This window comes from Castor canadensis, chromosome 8, assembly GCF_047511655.1.
Source record: "Castor canadensis chromosome 8, mCasCan1.hap1v2, whole genome shotgun sequence".
Taxonomy (NCBI): domain Eukaryota; kingdom Metazoa; phylum Chordata; class Mammalia; order Rodentia; family Castoridae; genus Castor; species Castor canadensis.
Genome location: NC_133393.1, coordinates 95,637,876 through 95,653,216, shown reverse-complemented (window position 1 = coordinate 95,653,216; position 15,341 = coordinate 95,637,876). Strand labels below are relative to the sequence as shown.

The 15,341-nt window shown below is 37.0% G+C and overlaps 1 protein-coding gene across 1 annotated transcript; it reads right to left on the bottom strand.

The window, feature by feature from the left end:
- Positions 1 to 1,592: 1,592 nt before the first annotated feature.
- Positions 1,593 to 2,516, bottom strand: LOC109677980 (olfactory receptor 9S13-like). The gene has a single exon (XM_020153700.2). The coding sequence runs from the start codon at positions 2,514 to 2,516 to the stop codon at positions 1,593 to 1,595; it is 924 nt and encodes a 307-aa protein (XP_020009289.2).
- Between the last annotated feature and the right edge of the window lie 12,825 nt (positions 2,517 to 15,341).

The window sequence follows — 15,341 nt, the reverse complement described above, 5'->3', positions numbered from 1 at the left end:
TCTTATCAAGTTTTATCTGGGTTTCATTATGACCATTTCATACACATATACAATGTATTTTGATCATATCCTTTCTCTCTTCTCTTTTCCTTCTCCCACCTTCCACTGGTTACCTATCCCCAAAGCAGTACTCCTTGTCCACATCTTTTTTTCCCTCTTACGCTGAGATTTCACATACGAGAGAAAATGTATGGCATTTGTCTTTCTGAATCTGACTTTTTTCACTTAATTTTGTATTATCAAGTTCCATTCAATTTCCTGCAAATAAAAATATTCTTCATTATGGCAGAAAAATACTTCATCATGTATATATATATACTACATTACTTCACCCATTCATTTTTGATGGCACCTAGGCTGATTACATACTTAGATTTTGTGACTAGTACTGCAATAACATGGTGTGTGGTAATTTAGTTGTAGTGTTCATATATCTTTAAATAAAAAAATTAACACAGATACAGTAAGACACAACACTAATAAACTCCTGTTTCAGATAAATTGGTTAAGAATGAAAAAGAACTTAAGTTGGGGCTTAAATCTACACCATATTGGAAAAACAAATCATTCATATTAAGTAAATTTAAATATGACACATAAAAATATAACATTAAAATTATTTGATTTTGAGTGAAAAGGCATATGTAATAAAAACTTTAAAATAATAATTAAATTTAAATATAAATTTTACACTGCTCCATGCCAAATTATTTAGATATTAAAAGAAAATAGAGACAAGATAACATTCATATTAATAATGGCAAGTTTCAAATTTGTTGTGCTTTAATACTTACCACATGCTTTCATCTCTGTTCAAGAATGGCTGTTTTCAAGGCTCTGAAATTATGATTTTGACAATTCCACATAGACTAGATGTATTTGAATGAATATGATTAATAAAAATCCTGGAGCTATACTGGTGTTTTGTACTTAAATTTTCTCATTTTAAAAATGGTGTTTAAAAACAAACTATTGTATATTTTGTGTGGTCTTTATGTATCATATTTTATTATTATATAATTTAATACTTTATGTTGATGATAATGCATTAGTAAAGGATAGCAAAATATTATTGTCACCATTTTTGTGTGAAGATTTGCCTCTTGTATATAAAATACCATGGGTCTTCTTTACAGAGGCATGGTATTTCCAATGATGAGAGTCCCTGGATACCTGAGAAATGTTAAGTTTTCCATTCAAAAGAGGACTATGTAACCATTACATTTTGCCACCATCATGATGCATTTCAACTCGAGAAAAAGATAAGGAAAACACACAAAGGTATTGTTGCATATAATAACTATATAGTAACAATTCTTAATGTTTACTTCTTGAGGAAAATAAAATTGAAATAAAATTAACATTATTATAACAGCAAATAGGCTGTCATAAACACCAGCAAATAAAATAAAGATGTGTGTGCATACATTATTAGAATTATTTCATAAACTTAGAAAATCATAAATGGTGTCACATAAAAATATTTTTCTTATACTCTGATTTTACAAGAACAGAATAAGTAGAACACTCAGAAAATAAACTTTATCCACTATATAATGGTTTCATGAATATCACTGTGGAGACCACTTTCCTCATATTCTCTTCACAGCATCTTTCACATCTCTGTTTCTCAGACTGTATATTAGAGGGTTCAGCATTGGTATTATAAGAATGTAGAACACAGTTATAGTCTTGCTTTGCTCTGGTGAGGAGATGGCCCCAGGTTGGGCATACATGAAGAACAAAGTTCCATAGAATAAACTCACCACCGATATATGGGAGCCACAGGTAGAGAAAGTCTTTGACCTGCCTTGAGTAGAAGGGATCTTTAGGACAGTGGAGAGGATACATACATAAGAAACCAGAATGACAGTGGTGGTGGTGATGATGATGAAAGCAGAGAGAATAAAGAGCACAAACTCATTCACAAAAGTGTCAACACAGGAGATCTTGAGCAGGGCTGGGACATCACAGAAAAAGTGGTCCAGTCTGTTTTCTCCACAGAAACGCAAATTGAAGGTGAAACATGCTTGCACTATGGAGTTGATGCATCCACCGACATAGGATCCAGCTACCAACTGAGCACAAACTTTGTGGGATATCTGCACAGGGTAAAGGAGAGGGGAGCAAATGGCTGAGAGCCAATCAAATGCCATCACAGACAGAAGAAAGCCTTCAATTGTGACAAACAAGACAAAGAAGAAAAATTGGACTGCACAACCATTGTATGAAATTTTCTTTTCAGTACTCAAGAAGTTGGCTAACATATTTGGAGCAATGACTGTGGAATAGCAGAGATCTAAATAGGACAAGTTTCTAAGGAAGAAATACATAGGTGTTTGCAGTCTGGAGTCCATCTTAATGACAGTTATCATACTGACATTCTCCAGTACAGTCACTGTGTAGATGATCAAGAACATTAAGAACAAGAGGATCTGTAGCTTTGGAGAGGTTCTAAACCCCAGCAGAATGAACTCAGTCACCTCTGAGTAATTCCTATTCAGCTCTCTCCTCATAGCTGATGCATACATAGAACTGGAGGGATGGGGAAAATGAAACAAGAAGTGATTAGAATACTTGTTTCAGTGAAAACACCTGGTGAATCAACATGAAAGAAAATTCATCACATTGATCCAATATTTTATAAAACACTAGTGAACATAATGAATGTGTTACTTTTTAAAAATTCTTCCTAGTGATAAGCTCAATATGATTGCTGAGCCTTTTCAGTTACACTCTCCTGCAAGTAATGCAGATTGACACTCTTAAGTGAGCTTTTGGGAAATGGAGATTCCAGGAAAATATCTGGAATCAGGATATTTAAAAAATTTTTATATATACTATGGTCAGTTTATTGACATTTAAATTTTCTGTAATCCTAACTACTCAAGATCATATGTTTCATTCTAGCTTAGGCAAATAGTCTGGGAGACCACATTTCAATGTGCCTGTTATCCCCTATAGCAGGGAAGCACAACCAGGAGGAATGTAGGTCAAAGACAACCTGGGCAAGAACCTACATAAAAAATAACAAGCCCAAAAAGGACTGGCAGAGTGCCTGCCTAGCAAGCATGAGTCCCTGAGTCCAAAACCCATTTTCAAACTCCTCCCAAAAAAGTTTCTTCCCCTGATGAAAGACATGTCACAAAAACCTTATTATCTATGCCAGAAGATACAATCTACTGGAGCTATAATATTACATACCTCAGAATTTTGAAATAAAAATCAAGTTCACTTGATAGTCCTATTTTATTTTTAGTGATTATTTACTTTTTTCAATTACCACAGAAAAATAATACAAAAACTATACTTGTTTTCTTATATGAGAAATAGGCCTTTAGAACCTGACAAAACCTTCATCCTTTTACATATCAGCGTCATTTCATTATTTCTTCCATTAGTTTTATCCCTATAACAATATAAATTCTTGCCAGCTAAATTGATCTGCTAAAAACAGTCAAGTTTTAGTTTATATTTCCTAACCACAAGGAAATAAGACTTTCATTTTCCTTCCTTTCTGTCCTCCCTGCCTCCCTCTCTCCCCTACTTCCTGCTATTTTTCTTTCTTTCCTCCCTACTCCATCCTTCCACAATTTTTGAATGCAAATGGAGATATCTAAAATCTTGGGCAGAGAGATTTCTTTAAAAAGAAACCTAATAAAAAACACAAGATAAATGCATATGGAAAATTCAAGGTACAGAGGATAATGTAAAGATAGCGAAGAATGAAAAATAAAAGTAAGACATATGTTTTTAAACAAGCTTTAATTGTATTCATTTTAGCATACTTATTATGACTATGAAATATTCTTAAGTGAAGTACACTGGAGTTATAGGGAATGAAAGAAATTTTTATTCTAATTTTATGATTTAAGAAACTAAATCATTAAAACCAGGTTTAAGACATTTATTTAGAATAATGAGATTGAACAGCACACAGGTTCAATAACCTAACATAAAACATAAAAGAAACCTTATAATCAAAAAAATCAATTATTTATATACTGTGGAAATATATTTTCTAATGTTATAAATTTATAATTACATATGTTTATATGATTATACTTGCATAATTATAGTAAATGCATTAAACTCTGAATTTATGTATCAATTTCTCATAATTTTTATTGTTTCATTAATATTTCCATGCTAAAGCAGGTTGGAAGTTGGAATTATTCTAGAATCAGGCTAATATAGGCACAGTAGTCAATTGTTAAAATCAAATATAAACAGAAATATTGACTGATTGATAAGACAAGAATGATCAAACCACTTCTAAAAGGGCCTATTAATGAAAAACTTCATGTAGTCTTTAAATTCATATTTTACATTACCAAATTCCTAGTTTCAACAGAAATATTGAAACAAATTTAAGAAATATTACAAAGGCAATCTCAAAAAATGTGGTGTGGAAATAAAAATCTGAAATATAAATTACTCTCAGGAATGATTATTATTTCTTATCTTGATAAAACTATAAAACATTCTAATTCAAGTTCATTCAAGAAAAAACAAAACTATGAAAAGAAAGAAACAAACTTTTTTTATTTGGAGGTTTTTCCACAACACAGATATCATTTCCTCACTGCTCATATCATGACTCAAATTTGCTAACATGAACAAATAGCAGCAGAATTATAGCTCATCTGTTAACATGTTTACTCTACTTTGGTTTACTGAAGTATTTCTTTGATTTAACTAACAAACAGACCTGGGATGAATCCCGAGAGAAATTCTCTCATCGGGAGGAAAACCAAACATGTGGGCACTGAGGATTAAAAGGTCTTGTTCATTGGTAAGATATTTTGTGTCATAATGCAAAAAAAGAAAAAAAGGACAGAAAAAATATTAATTGGTAAATATATCAAGCCTTTGGAATGTTAAATGGGCACTCTGGAGGACAAACGAAGGAGGATAAAAGAAGGAAATTAACAAGGTTGATATGGTTGATGTACTTCCTATACAAGAATGAATATAGAATTTTTAAACCTATTGAAATCACCACACAAAGGGGACTAAGGTACAAAGGAGAAAATGAAGAAAATGAACCAATTCCAGTTATGATACATATATCCATGGATATGTCACAAGGAAAGTCCAGGTGCAACTATCTTAAACAGACTACAATGTCTCTTTTTTTTTTTTTAATAGAAATGGAGAAGGGCAGAACAGGTCCTGTCTGGGGATTTGGTACTAGTGAGGTGGGGAGACTGTGGGGAGAAGGTGTAGGAGGGTGGATATAGTGCATATGTTATGTACACATGTATGTAAATGGAAAAATGAGACCTATTGAAACTGTTCCAGAAATAGGGGAGGGGAGATAAAGGAGAATGACAGAGGTGATGAATTCAACTATGATGTATTGTAGAGAACTTTTGTAAATGTAAAATGTGCCCCAGCACAACAATAATAATATAAAAAATACCCTCTTGGATAAATACCTAATTATTTTGTATTCCTGATTTACATAGAACACTGTTCAATAATTTCATTTGAATGGATTATAGTTCTTATTTTTAGGGACAAATTTTTTACTCTTCTTTAAATGCTCTGTGCTGATACTAATCAGAGAAAAATTAAAACAGAAAATAAGTAACCATCAATGGTAACATTAAAGTAAAAATTGGCACAAACTGAAGTAGGCCAGAGAATAGCAAGAGTGAACAGCCATACTAACATCACTGAATTAGGATACAGGAAGAAGTGGTGTTAAAAAGTCTTGACACCTGGGAGTTTCTTCAAAAATGAGAATCAGAGGAGTTTGCCCACAAGGTTCCAGAACCAAAAAAACTCACAAGGAGAAGATTAAAAATGAAAGAAGTACCCTGTCTTCTAGCACCCCAGCTCTCACAATTTGTGTCTTTTGTAATACAAAAGCAGTCATAGAAAATTCAAAACAAGTGCATGGGCTATGGTTTGTTGACCTCTACTCTAAAACAAGCAAAGATTCTGCTAATAGCATTTGAGGAAAGAAGCGATCTTTTTAAAAAATTTCAAGGCTTTTCATAATCACTGAATTTTGCCTTTTTTGTATTGACTCTGTACTACTAAGGGAATAAGTTTAATTTATCCTGTGTAGATGACATGTTAAAACACTGCAAAATATGTTAGTAATAAAATCCGTAAAGAAGATTGAATGTTACCAAACATTTTACTACAAACAAGTACTGAGTTGCAATGGAATAAACACAGAGCCAGAAGACTGGAAGTTCTAAATAAATATGATTAACTATTCTAAAGATCTAGTGCTTTTCAAATTTTTAGATATCATGGGTTTATATATTTATATGTTAACATGATGCTATACAAAATACCTCAGTTTCTTTAACAATTTTTAAAACTCTGTTGTAAAAGAAAAATAATGTAAGATATGATTTTAAGTAATATTTAAAAAGTATTTTGTATTTCAATAAAGTAGTCCTGATTGAGTACCTTACCAGATTCAAGTTAAATTTTAATCAAAAAACCATTCTGGAGTTCTGTACTAATTATGCATAAATCAACATGAAACCCAATGTTATTATCACAATTTGAAAACTTTCAATATTCCTGATACATTTAAAAACTCTGTATTCAAAACTATGGTATTATTTGTGATACCAGTTTGTATCATTTTAAAAATTCACTCAGGTTGAATATGTTGCCTTAAGTTTTCAAGGACTATTTGAATTAGTATTGCATCATTTCCTATTAACTATAGAAACATTAAGACCTTGTAGGTGGTTTACCATATTGCTACCATATTTAGACTATAGTTGTCACATGTCAGATAAATTATAAACTCCAAAACTATTTTATACTATTTTCATTAAACAGTTATAGACATTTCAAAAATTCAAAGAATTTTGTATTATTTAATCAAATTTTTACAAATTTCCATGGATTTCAAAACCACTAATTTGTTCTAACATTTCCTTTAAGACACAAAAAATTCCATTAGCCTTTCTTATAGTTACATAATGTATTATCTTAGTTTAAATTTATCAGAAAAAAGTTCTTTACTTAACATTCATCCTAAACTTTATTTTGTCTGGATAAAATACTTTTGGTTGGTCTTCTCTCCAAACACTTTAAAAGTTGTTTCATTGTCCTCTGCCTTCATATTCTTGAGAAGTCCATAGTTATTAAAATTGCTATCTAATGCATAATGTTATCTACTGTTTTCACATTTTTCTGTTGAATTTTTCTTGGATGTTTCTCAGGTAAAGTCTTACACTTTTGTCTGGGCTGGCATCAGGCAATAGATCTTCCTACTTCCATCTCTTGCTTGAATTCTAAGTGTGGTGGCACATGCCTGACTTGGTTGTGAAATTTGGGTCCTGTTGTTTTTTTCTCAGGCTGGCCTTGAACGGAAATCCTTCTATCTCTTTCTCCCAAAACACTTTTGTTTCTAAATAGATTTTTCATAGCTAAACGTTTCTTGCTTGACATTATTTTCTTTCAACACTTCAGGACACCAGCTCACTGACAATGGTCTCCATCTTTTTCTGATTTGAAAGCAGTTTATTTGATGTTTCTTTATACTCAGTAAACCCTTTGTTCTATTGCTGCTTTTAAGATTTTATCATTATCTCTATATTTCAACATTTCTATTGTGGTATACAGGAGTCTACATCTCTCAGTGCTATACAATTTGGATTTCATTAAGTGTTTTGAATATACAGGGCAATATTTTTTAGTCACATTTGATAATGTTAAGAAAACACCACTCACAAAGAAAGCTCATGAGAAAAGTCTCACATCCCTAGAGCAAAGTTTAATGGCAGGCCCAAACTGCCAGGCTGGCCAGGGGGAAGATGGTGAAGCAGCGAACCTGGGATAGGCATGGCTTTTATAGAAGGGAGGGATTAAGGAAATTAGCACATGTGTGGTAGTCTCTGGTATGGGTGGGGCTGTCTTAGAGCATGGGAATTTGTCCTTGGGAGTTTCTCAAGTGAGGTCTGAGGGTAAAATGGCTGCCAATTTATAAATGGTGACATTATTGTTCTATCATTCCCCCATTTTTTCTTTAACAATGATGAGGGTAGGGGCTGAGGATCAGGAATTGGGGCAAAGCATCGGTCTCTTTAGCTACTTCCTGCTGGCAGGGGTCATTGTATGGGGCATGATCCTCAGGCTCCTGTGGTGTCCTGGATGGGGACTTGACAGTAGTTTTTTTTCAGGTGGTTTTGGAGAGATTGATATCCCTGGAGGTACAACTGGTTAAATTTTTGATTAGCAGTAGCAGACGTGTAGTATGATACAAGGGAGGAAGCTTAAGAATAAGACAGCAAGAAACATAGGCATTAGGATGGGCATTAGGCAAGAGAACCACTGTGAAATGTTGTTCCCTAGAGGATTCCAAGAGTCTTCTAACTCCCTTTTCCATTTTTCTAATTGTTTGAGAGGTGCTGCCATCAGAGGAACCCATTGAGCTTGACAGCAGTGGGTATCATGGGAATGACCAGATGAAGGCTGGTCCATCGAAGTCCCAGTGGAGAAAAAGATCCTCTGGTTTAATAGAAGTTATTATAGGATGAGGCAGGATCTGGTCTACATGCTTTCTGAGAAGTTCCCTGAGAAGATTAAAGTAAGGCAGGTAGTCAGTCAGCCAGAGCAGCAGAGTCTATTGGAGGCACGTTTCCTAAGAGAAATGGGTGGCCATACATTATTTAAGACCCAAATAGGAATATGAGGAAGCGCATACAAAGGTGTCTGCTATGAACTGCATACCTAGGGATCTAAATTCTGCAAAATCCTGTAACTCCTAAGAAAGCTGTAAGCTGTCTTACAGTATGGGGGTTGGGAAACAGAAGATTGGGTTGATGCATTTATGCCTCAGGGAGTGAGGCTGTCCCTTTAAGGCCACACCTAGGTAGGTGACCTGTGGGAAGCAGGGGCTGTCAGGATTTAAATGTAACACTCTTGGATAAAAGAAAGTTTTAGCTCATTATTTTATATAAATTGACACTTTTAACTTTGTAAATGTTTGTACCATATTTAGATAAAGTGTAACATAACACTGTTACAAGGTGGTCATTTAAGACACATAAGCAAATATGTAAATGAACTCTGATTTAGTAGTAGTTAAAGCTTGACAAGCAGAAAACACAGATAATTTCTTTGATAAAATCTTTCTATGTAACAGTTTTTTGTAGATGTCTTTTTTTCTCCTGTTAATAAGCTCCCAGACACACAGACATAGCTTTAAATACAGACATGGCTAGCTGTATTACTTGGTTCAATGACTTTTTCCTTTCAGCCACAGTCTTTGAGTTTTTTATGAATATCTGGGGCTGACTGTTAGAAATTTATCTTTGAGGAGAACTTCTCTCACCTGTGACTCTGGGTCAACCATGGTATGCTTTCTGAGGTCTGTTCTGGGCCTCAGTTTCCTCACTTGAAGAATGAAGGATCTGGTCTAAGTTAAACTACTTTCTTTCATTATGAGATGGCTGAAGTGACATTAATGCCACTTATCTTCCTTACCATTTTTTTTTAATTTAGCAATGCTGGGGAATTGAACCCAGGGCTTTGCACATGCTGGGCAGACATTTTTTCATTGAGCTACTTTCTCAGCCCCAAACATCTTTTTTTTTTCCGGCTGTACTGGACTTGAACTCAGGGCTTTATGCCTGAAAAGTGTCACTCTACTGCTTCAGCTATATCATCAGCCCCTTTGAATGTGGATCTGTCAAGGGAACTGCCTGTGCCCCTGTAGGTAGGCACATTTATTCCCACATTTCCAGGTGCCATGGGTATTTGGTCTCATTGTAAATGGTAGTCATTCTTAACCTGTGTGGCCTGGTCAGAACCCATTGCTTTTCTAATGAGAAAAGAGTCTGGTCTAGTAGAAGCATAATATCCTTTCATGTCAATTGAAAGGTTTGGATCACAGAGGTAAAGGCTTTGATGTATTTGTCTGGGCATAAGTATAGTTGTTTAGATGTTTTTTAATTTCCCTTAGATCTGATAACTGGAACGGGACATAAGATTTTCCCTCTTCCTACCATTGTCTGTTGAAGGGGGAAGCACTCATTAAGAGGTTCTGAGTATTGGGGTGGCTTAGAAGGTAAAATTTTTGTAGGGGAAAAATTTTTTCCCCTCTATAGAAAAGGTCTAATTGGAGTATGGTATTGTAATTTAAGGAACCCTGTGAAGGTCACTTCTCTTGGTCACCCAAGACATATTGAGGCCAGGCCTCAGGACAAAGCTTTTAACATCTACAAGCCAGAAGACTGGAAGGTGCAGATCCCATCTAGAAAGAAAAAAAACACTAGGATCCTGTCTTTTAACTAACAGCAGGCAGCCTCTTTAATAAAAGCTACTTTTTAACAAAGGAATAAATCACCTGTAAAGTTAGAGAAGGGCATTCAGAGGGCATCCTTGGTCAATATCAGTACCATACAGGACAACTAGTGTTAATATTTGGAGGGAAAAATTTATGTTAAGGCCAAAAGTATAGAAAATTTTAAATGAGAAGTTTAGAGACCACAGTAATGTCCATTTTGCTATTTCTGGAACTATAACCTTGAGCTAACAATTGTCTTACAATGGCTGGGTCTGATGTCCCGAGGTATGAGGTGGGGCTGGAAGCAGGGCTTGAACAAGGCACCACTCCCTCCACACACACCAGGGACAAATGACCCTAACTGCCTAGGCCTGATCCTGAAGCCTGTCGCCCCTCCCCCCTTCCTGTGTACTCTGTGCGTGTTTATTCTAGGGGAAGTGGTGGTGGGCTGCAGCCACCGCCATGTGTGGCTGGTGGCCCAGAATGTGCTGGGTCCTCTCTATGGATTTTCTTAGCTATGGCAGGTGTTTTTGCTGTATCCAGGAGTCAGCATCTCTGAGCATGAGCATGCCTGTTTGCTTTCCCTCCTCCCCTTGTGGGGGCGGAGTTAGGGCATGAGCATGGCAGCCGCAGTTTTTTGTAAGTGCTTTTTGTAAAGCAGCTGATTTAAAGTTACTTTAGATTGAGAAGCCTGGCAAACTAGTTGGAATAACTTAAGTCATAAGGTACAATGTTATGAGTGTTTCATGGGAGGCAGGGTCCCAGTAAGCCCAGGGAGGGGAAAGCAGACACAGACAAAGGACATGTGGTGAGACCATGGAGGAAGCAGAAAAGGTAAGGGAGGGGAAGGCAAAGTCTGGAGGCATGACACATGCCTGAGGGATTAGCCATCACCTGCACCTCTAGGTTGCTCCCATTGACTGGTACTGGAACACTTTCAGCAACATGAAACCTCCACTCTCTGGTCACTGTCTCAGGATAAAGGGACATTAGACAGGGGGGGGGAAAGATAAGCAATCGTCAGATGCTGTAATCAAATAGGACTCCCCCAACGTAGCATGAGGCATACCTGAATAAACCTCAGGTTTGGTCTCAGCCCACAGGGAGGGTACATGAGCTCTCTAGAGCCAGAATCACTGTGAGGCCAGAGTGGGCAAGGAGTGGCTTATTTAACACCATGATGGAAAAGTACCTCAGGAAGATAGGAAGAGATAGGCATGGTAAGAAGTGCAAGAAGTCTGCTTACATGGGGAAGGAGGAGGTTTGGGAGAGGAATTGGTTGATTTAGAAACCAGTTTAGCAGCTAATAGAATCTGCACAGGGGAACAGAAAGTACAGAGGGAGGGTCTGGTGTGAACATAGGGAAAGGATTGGATGTAGAAAACTTCCTTCCATTTACCAGCATGCTCACAGAGATTGTATAAATCCCTTAAAATATTTGGATTGAAAGTGTCATTAAGTGGCCATTTGGAGGCATTTTCTAATGGATATTGAGGCCAGGCCTGATTACTGAAAAAAATGAGCTTTCATGGCTTAAGATCAGGCATTATGTGGAGGGGCCCAAGGTTGGCCAGGAGACATCCCAGTGGGGAGTCTGGAGGAATTTGGGACTGTCTAACTCCCATGGTGAGGCCTGACCTGAGGAAAGATATGGCGGGTGTCCCTGAAATATCAGGTCCTCAGGAGAGAGAGAGATGTGGAGCACCCAGAGGGAATGTCTTCACCATGGGGGTCCACAGTCCTTAGTGGGGAACCCAATTCCCAGGGACAGAGTGAGTTGTGACCTAGCACTAGGGTTTTGAGGAAATAAGAGAAAGTGATCACAGCTCTGCATGTGAGAGGACTCACTGAGGGAAGAATATTAGCCAGTGGTGGATGGCAGTTGGAAGTGCTCTGAGGCAGAGGAACTTCTCCATGAGTTAATGAGGGAGTGGCACTTTTTAGGATAGGGGGTCCCAGTAAAGCAGCTCAGATCCCGGAGGAAGGGAATGGGAGTTGAGAGACAGAGAGAGACTGGGATGGGGTGCGAGAAGCTGAGAAAGCAAGGTCAGTGCTAGGAGCACAACCTGATCCCAGTCACGGCACCAAATATTAGGAAAAACCCTGCTCACAAAGAAAGCTCAGGAGAAAAGTCTCACATCCATAGAGCAAAGTTTAATGGCAGGCCCAAACTGCCAGGCTGGCCTGGGGAAAGATGGCACAGCAGCAAACCTGGGCCAGGCATGCCTTTTATAGAAGGGGGAGGTTAAGGAAGTTAACGCATGGGCACAGTAGTCTCTGGCAGGGGTAGGGCTGTCCTAGAGCACGGGAATTTGTCCTTGGGAATTTCTCAAGTGAGGTCTGAGGGTAATATGGCTGCCAATTTATAAATGGTAACATTATTGTTCTCTCAATAGCATTTTAGAATTATTTCTTTGGATATTTTCCTTGTTCATTCATCTCTCCTTCTCTCCTTCTCCTCAAATTTCAATTATGCATCTGTTGACACATCTAATGGTGTCCCACATTCCTCAAAGCCTCTATTTTTATTTATGCTTTTTCATTCTCTGTTTAGTCTGCTCATTATTTATCAATCTTCACTCTCACATATTAGCACATATTGTGCTAATGCAAATAAATCATTAAACTCCTTTATTGAATTTTAATTTTGAGTTTTTACTTAAAATTTTTTATTTTAAAATAAATTTTATCATTTTACTGATACTGTCTATTTTATGAGCTCCTGTTATCATACATTTTACTTATTTAAGCATGGTTTGTTTTAATTCTTTGAATATATTTATAATAACTGCTGTTTTCTTTGTCTGCTATGTCTGATACCTGTGACTTCTCAAAAGCAGTTTCTCTTCCCTAATTTTTTATTATATATATGCATCATACTTTTATGTTCCTTTGCAATTCTCTGAATCTTGTTGTTGCTGAAACTGGGCATTTAAAGAATATATTACAGCAACTCTAGATAAAAGTTTCTTTCTTCCTCTTTATGGCATGTATCTACTATTGTTTGTTCACTTTTCAGTGGCTTTGCTGGATTATTTTATTGAATTCTAGATCTTCTGAGAAAACTGTGATGTCACCTCTCAGAGGCCCTACTATAGACCTGTGTGGTTTTTCTTGGATAACATTGATTCCATCAGGGTTGTCTTTGGCTGTTTCTGTGCCAGATCACTATGTTAGATGATACTCTTCTGTAGGATTCATGCCCAGAGATAACTTCACTAATTGTTATCTTGTTTTTATTGCTTTGGAAAAGACTTTGGCCTTACAATGCTATCTATCTCTTCATCTCCATTACAAAGGGTAGTGTTTAAGGACAATCTTTGAGATCTATTCTAACTGCAGAAGTCTTGTTTTAGCTTTCTACTTTCTTACTTCTTTCTGATAAACTTCTAAATTGTCTACAGTTAGGTTTTCACTCTTGTGAAGCTACCATCCTGCTCTCCATTATATAACACCAAATATGTATTATGCTTGAGAGCGCCCCTATTCTTTAACTTCCTCATACCTTGCTCCAAATTAAATCAACTCACTCAGGGATACCTTAGTTACTGGAACCTGCCTTTCATTATGAGTACAATCTCTTTTCTACTTTTATGGAATAAGGGGGAGGAACAGTAGCCTGCTTCTCTCAATGTGGTACCCTTACTTTTTGAGCAGGTTTCTGGGTGATATCAGTACAGCATGGTCTTCTAAGCTTATGTTTCTTAGTATAGAATCTCTGCCCTTTTAGGGGAGTGGAACAACAGAATTGAGACCCCTGTTTTTGTGTATGTCATGCTTAGAATAGAATTTCTATCCTATGATTGGAGCCTGGGTAGATGAAGAGATCCTCAGATATTTTATTTACTCTTCCCTTGACCAACTCTAATCAAGTTTCAGTAACATGGAGATAAAGAGGGTAAGAAATCTTGGCAGCCTGACACTTCCAGAGAGATATGGTCAATTTTAACTGGGATTTAGGGTAAAGAGGAAGTCCCATGTTCTTGTCTTTATTTACCTGAGTGATGTACAATCAGGTTGACCTGAAAGGAGTAGGAGGGAGGAATCCCTTGCTTAAATGTGGCACACTGATAGTATTCTCCCTGAGAATCAGTAGATTTTCTTGAACAAACATTGCTTCATTTGATGTATCCTTGGGATAATTGCAAGGCAATTAAAATATTTTAAATAGTTTTTACCATTTATGATTGTTTTGCTAAGGAGTGGTTCTTTGGATTCCCTTACACCACCATTCCAGATGTTGCCTTCCTGATAGTGTTTTAAAAACCCAAGCATAAACTTACTGTAAATCTAGGAATTGCACTTCTCAAAACTTACCAAAGAGAAAGGAAGACATGTCCAGGAAAATAGATAATGTGCAAATATTCAGGTTGAGGCAAACGAGGTTAGGGATAGTCTAGGACTGATCCGCCTCTTGGCTCAAAGGCTCCTCCTCCTAGCCCATATGTGCAAGAAGCCAGGAAATGATGTATTGTCTCCCTATCTCCAAGTTCAAGGTGGTACAAAAATATCATACCGAGAGACTTAGATTTTTACTTTTGGAAAAATCTGCTTGGATTTTTCCTTTGGGAGCACAAAAACCAGGATCTTCTGATCACAGACTGCACCAGCACTGGTAACATTTGTGGGGAAGCCAACCAGGAGAAAGTGACCAGTGAGAACCCAATATGCTATCTCTGCCAATCTTTGTTTTAATCCATCTTTCTCTGCCTCTGGTACCATGCCACACCACCTGATGCTTCAGAATCAAACACCACTCATCACTTGGGTGATAGGGGATGCTTATGCTGGGACATAGAATAGACACATTGCACCCCACTGGCAAGACTCCCCAACCCCCACAAGCATTCCAAAGCACAGGGTTCATGTCCTAGTTCCCTGGTAGTGACCCAGGAATGGACCTCATTAAATGCTAGCTGGCCTTTCCAAACCCTTAATCCCCTCCACCAGTCCTTTCCTTCACTGCAGGTGGAAACCCTCCTCCAAGATCTCTAACCCCCCATGTAGTCAGGGACAATTAGAAATGCCTTTACCTTTTTGGCTGAGCTTCTCCACACTCTACCACATCTTT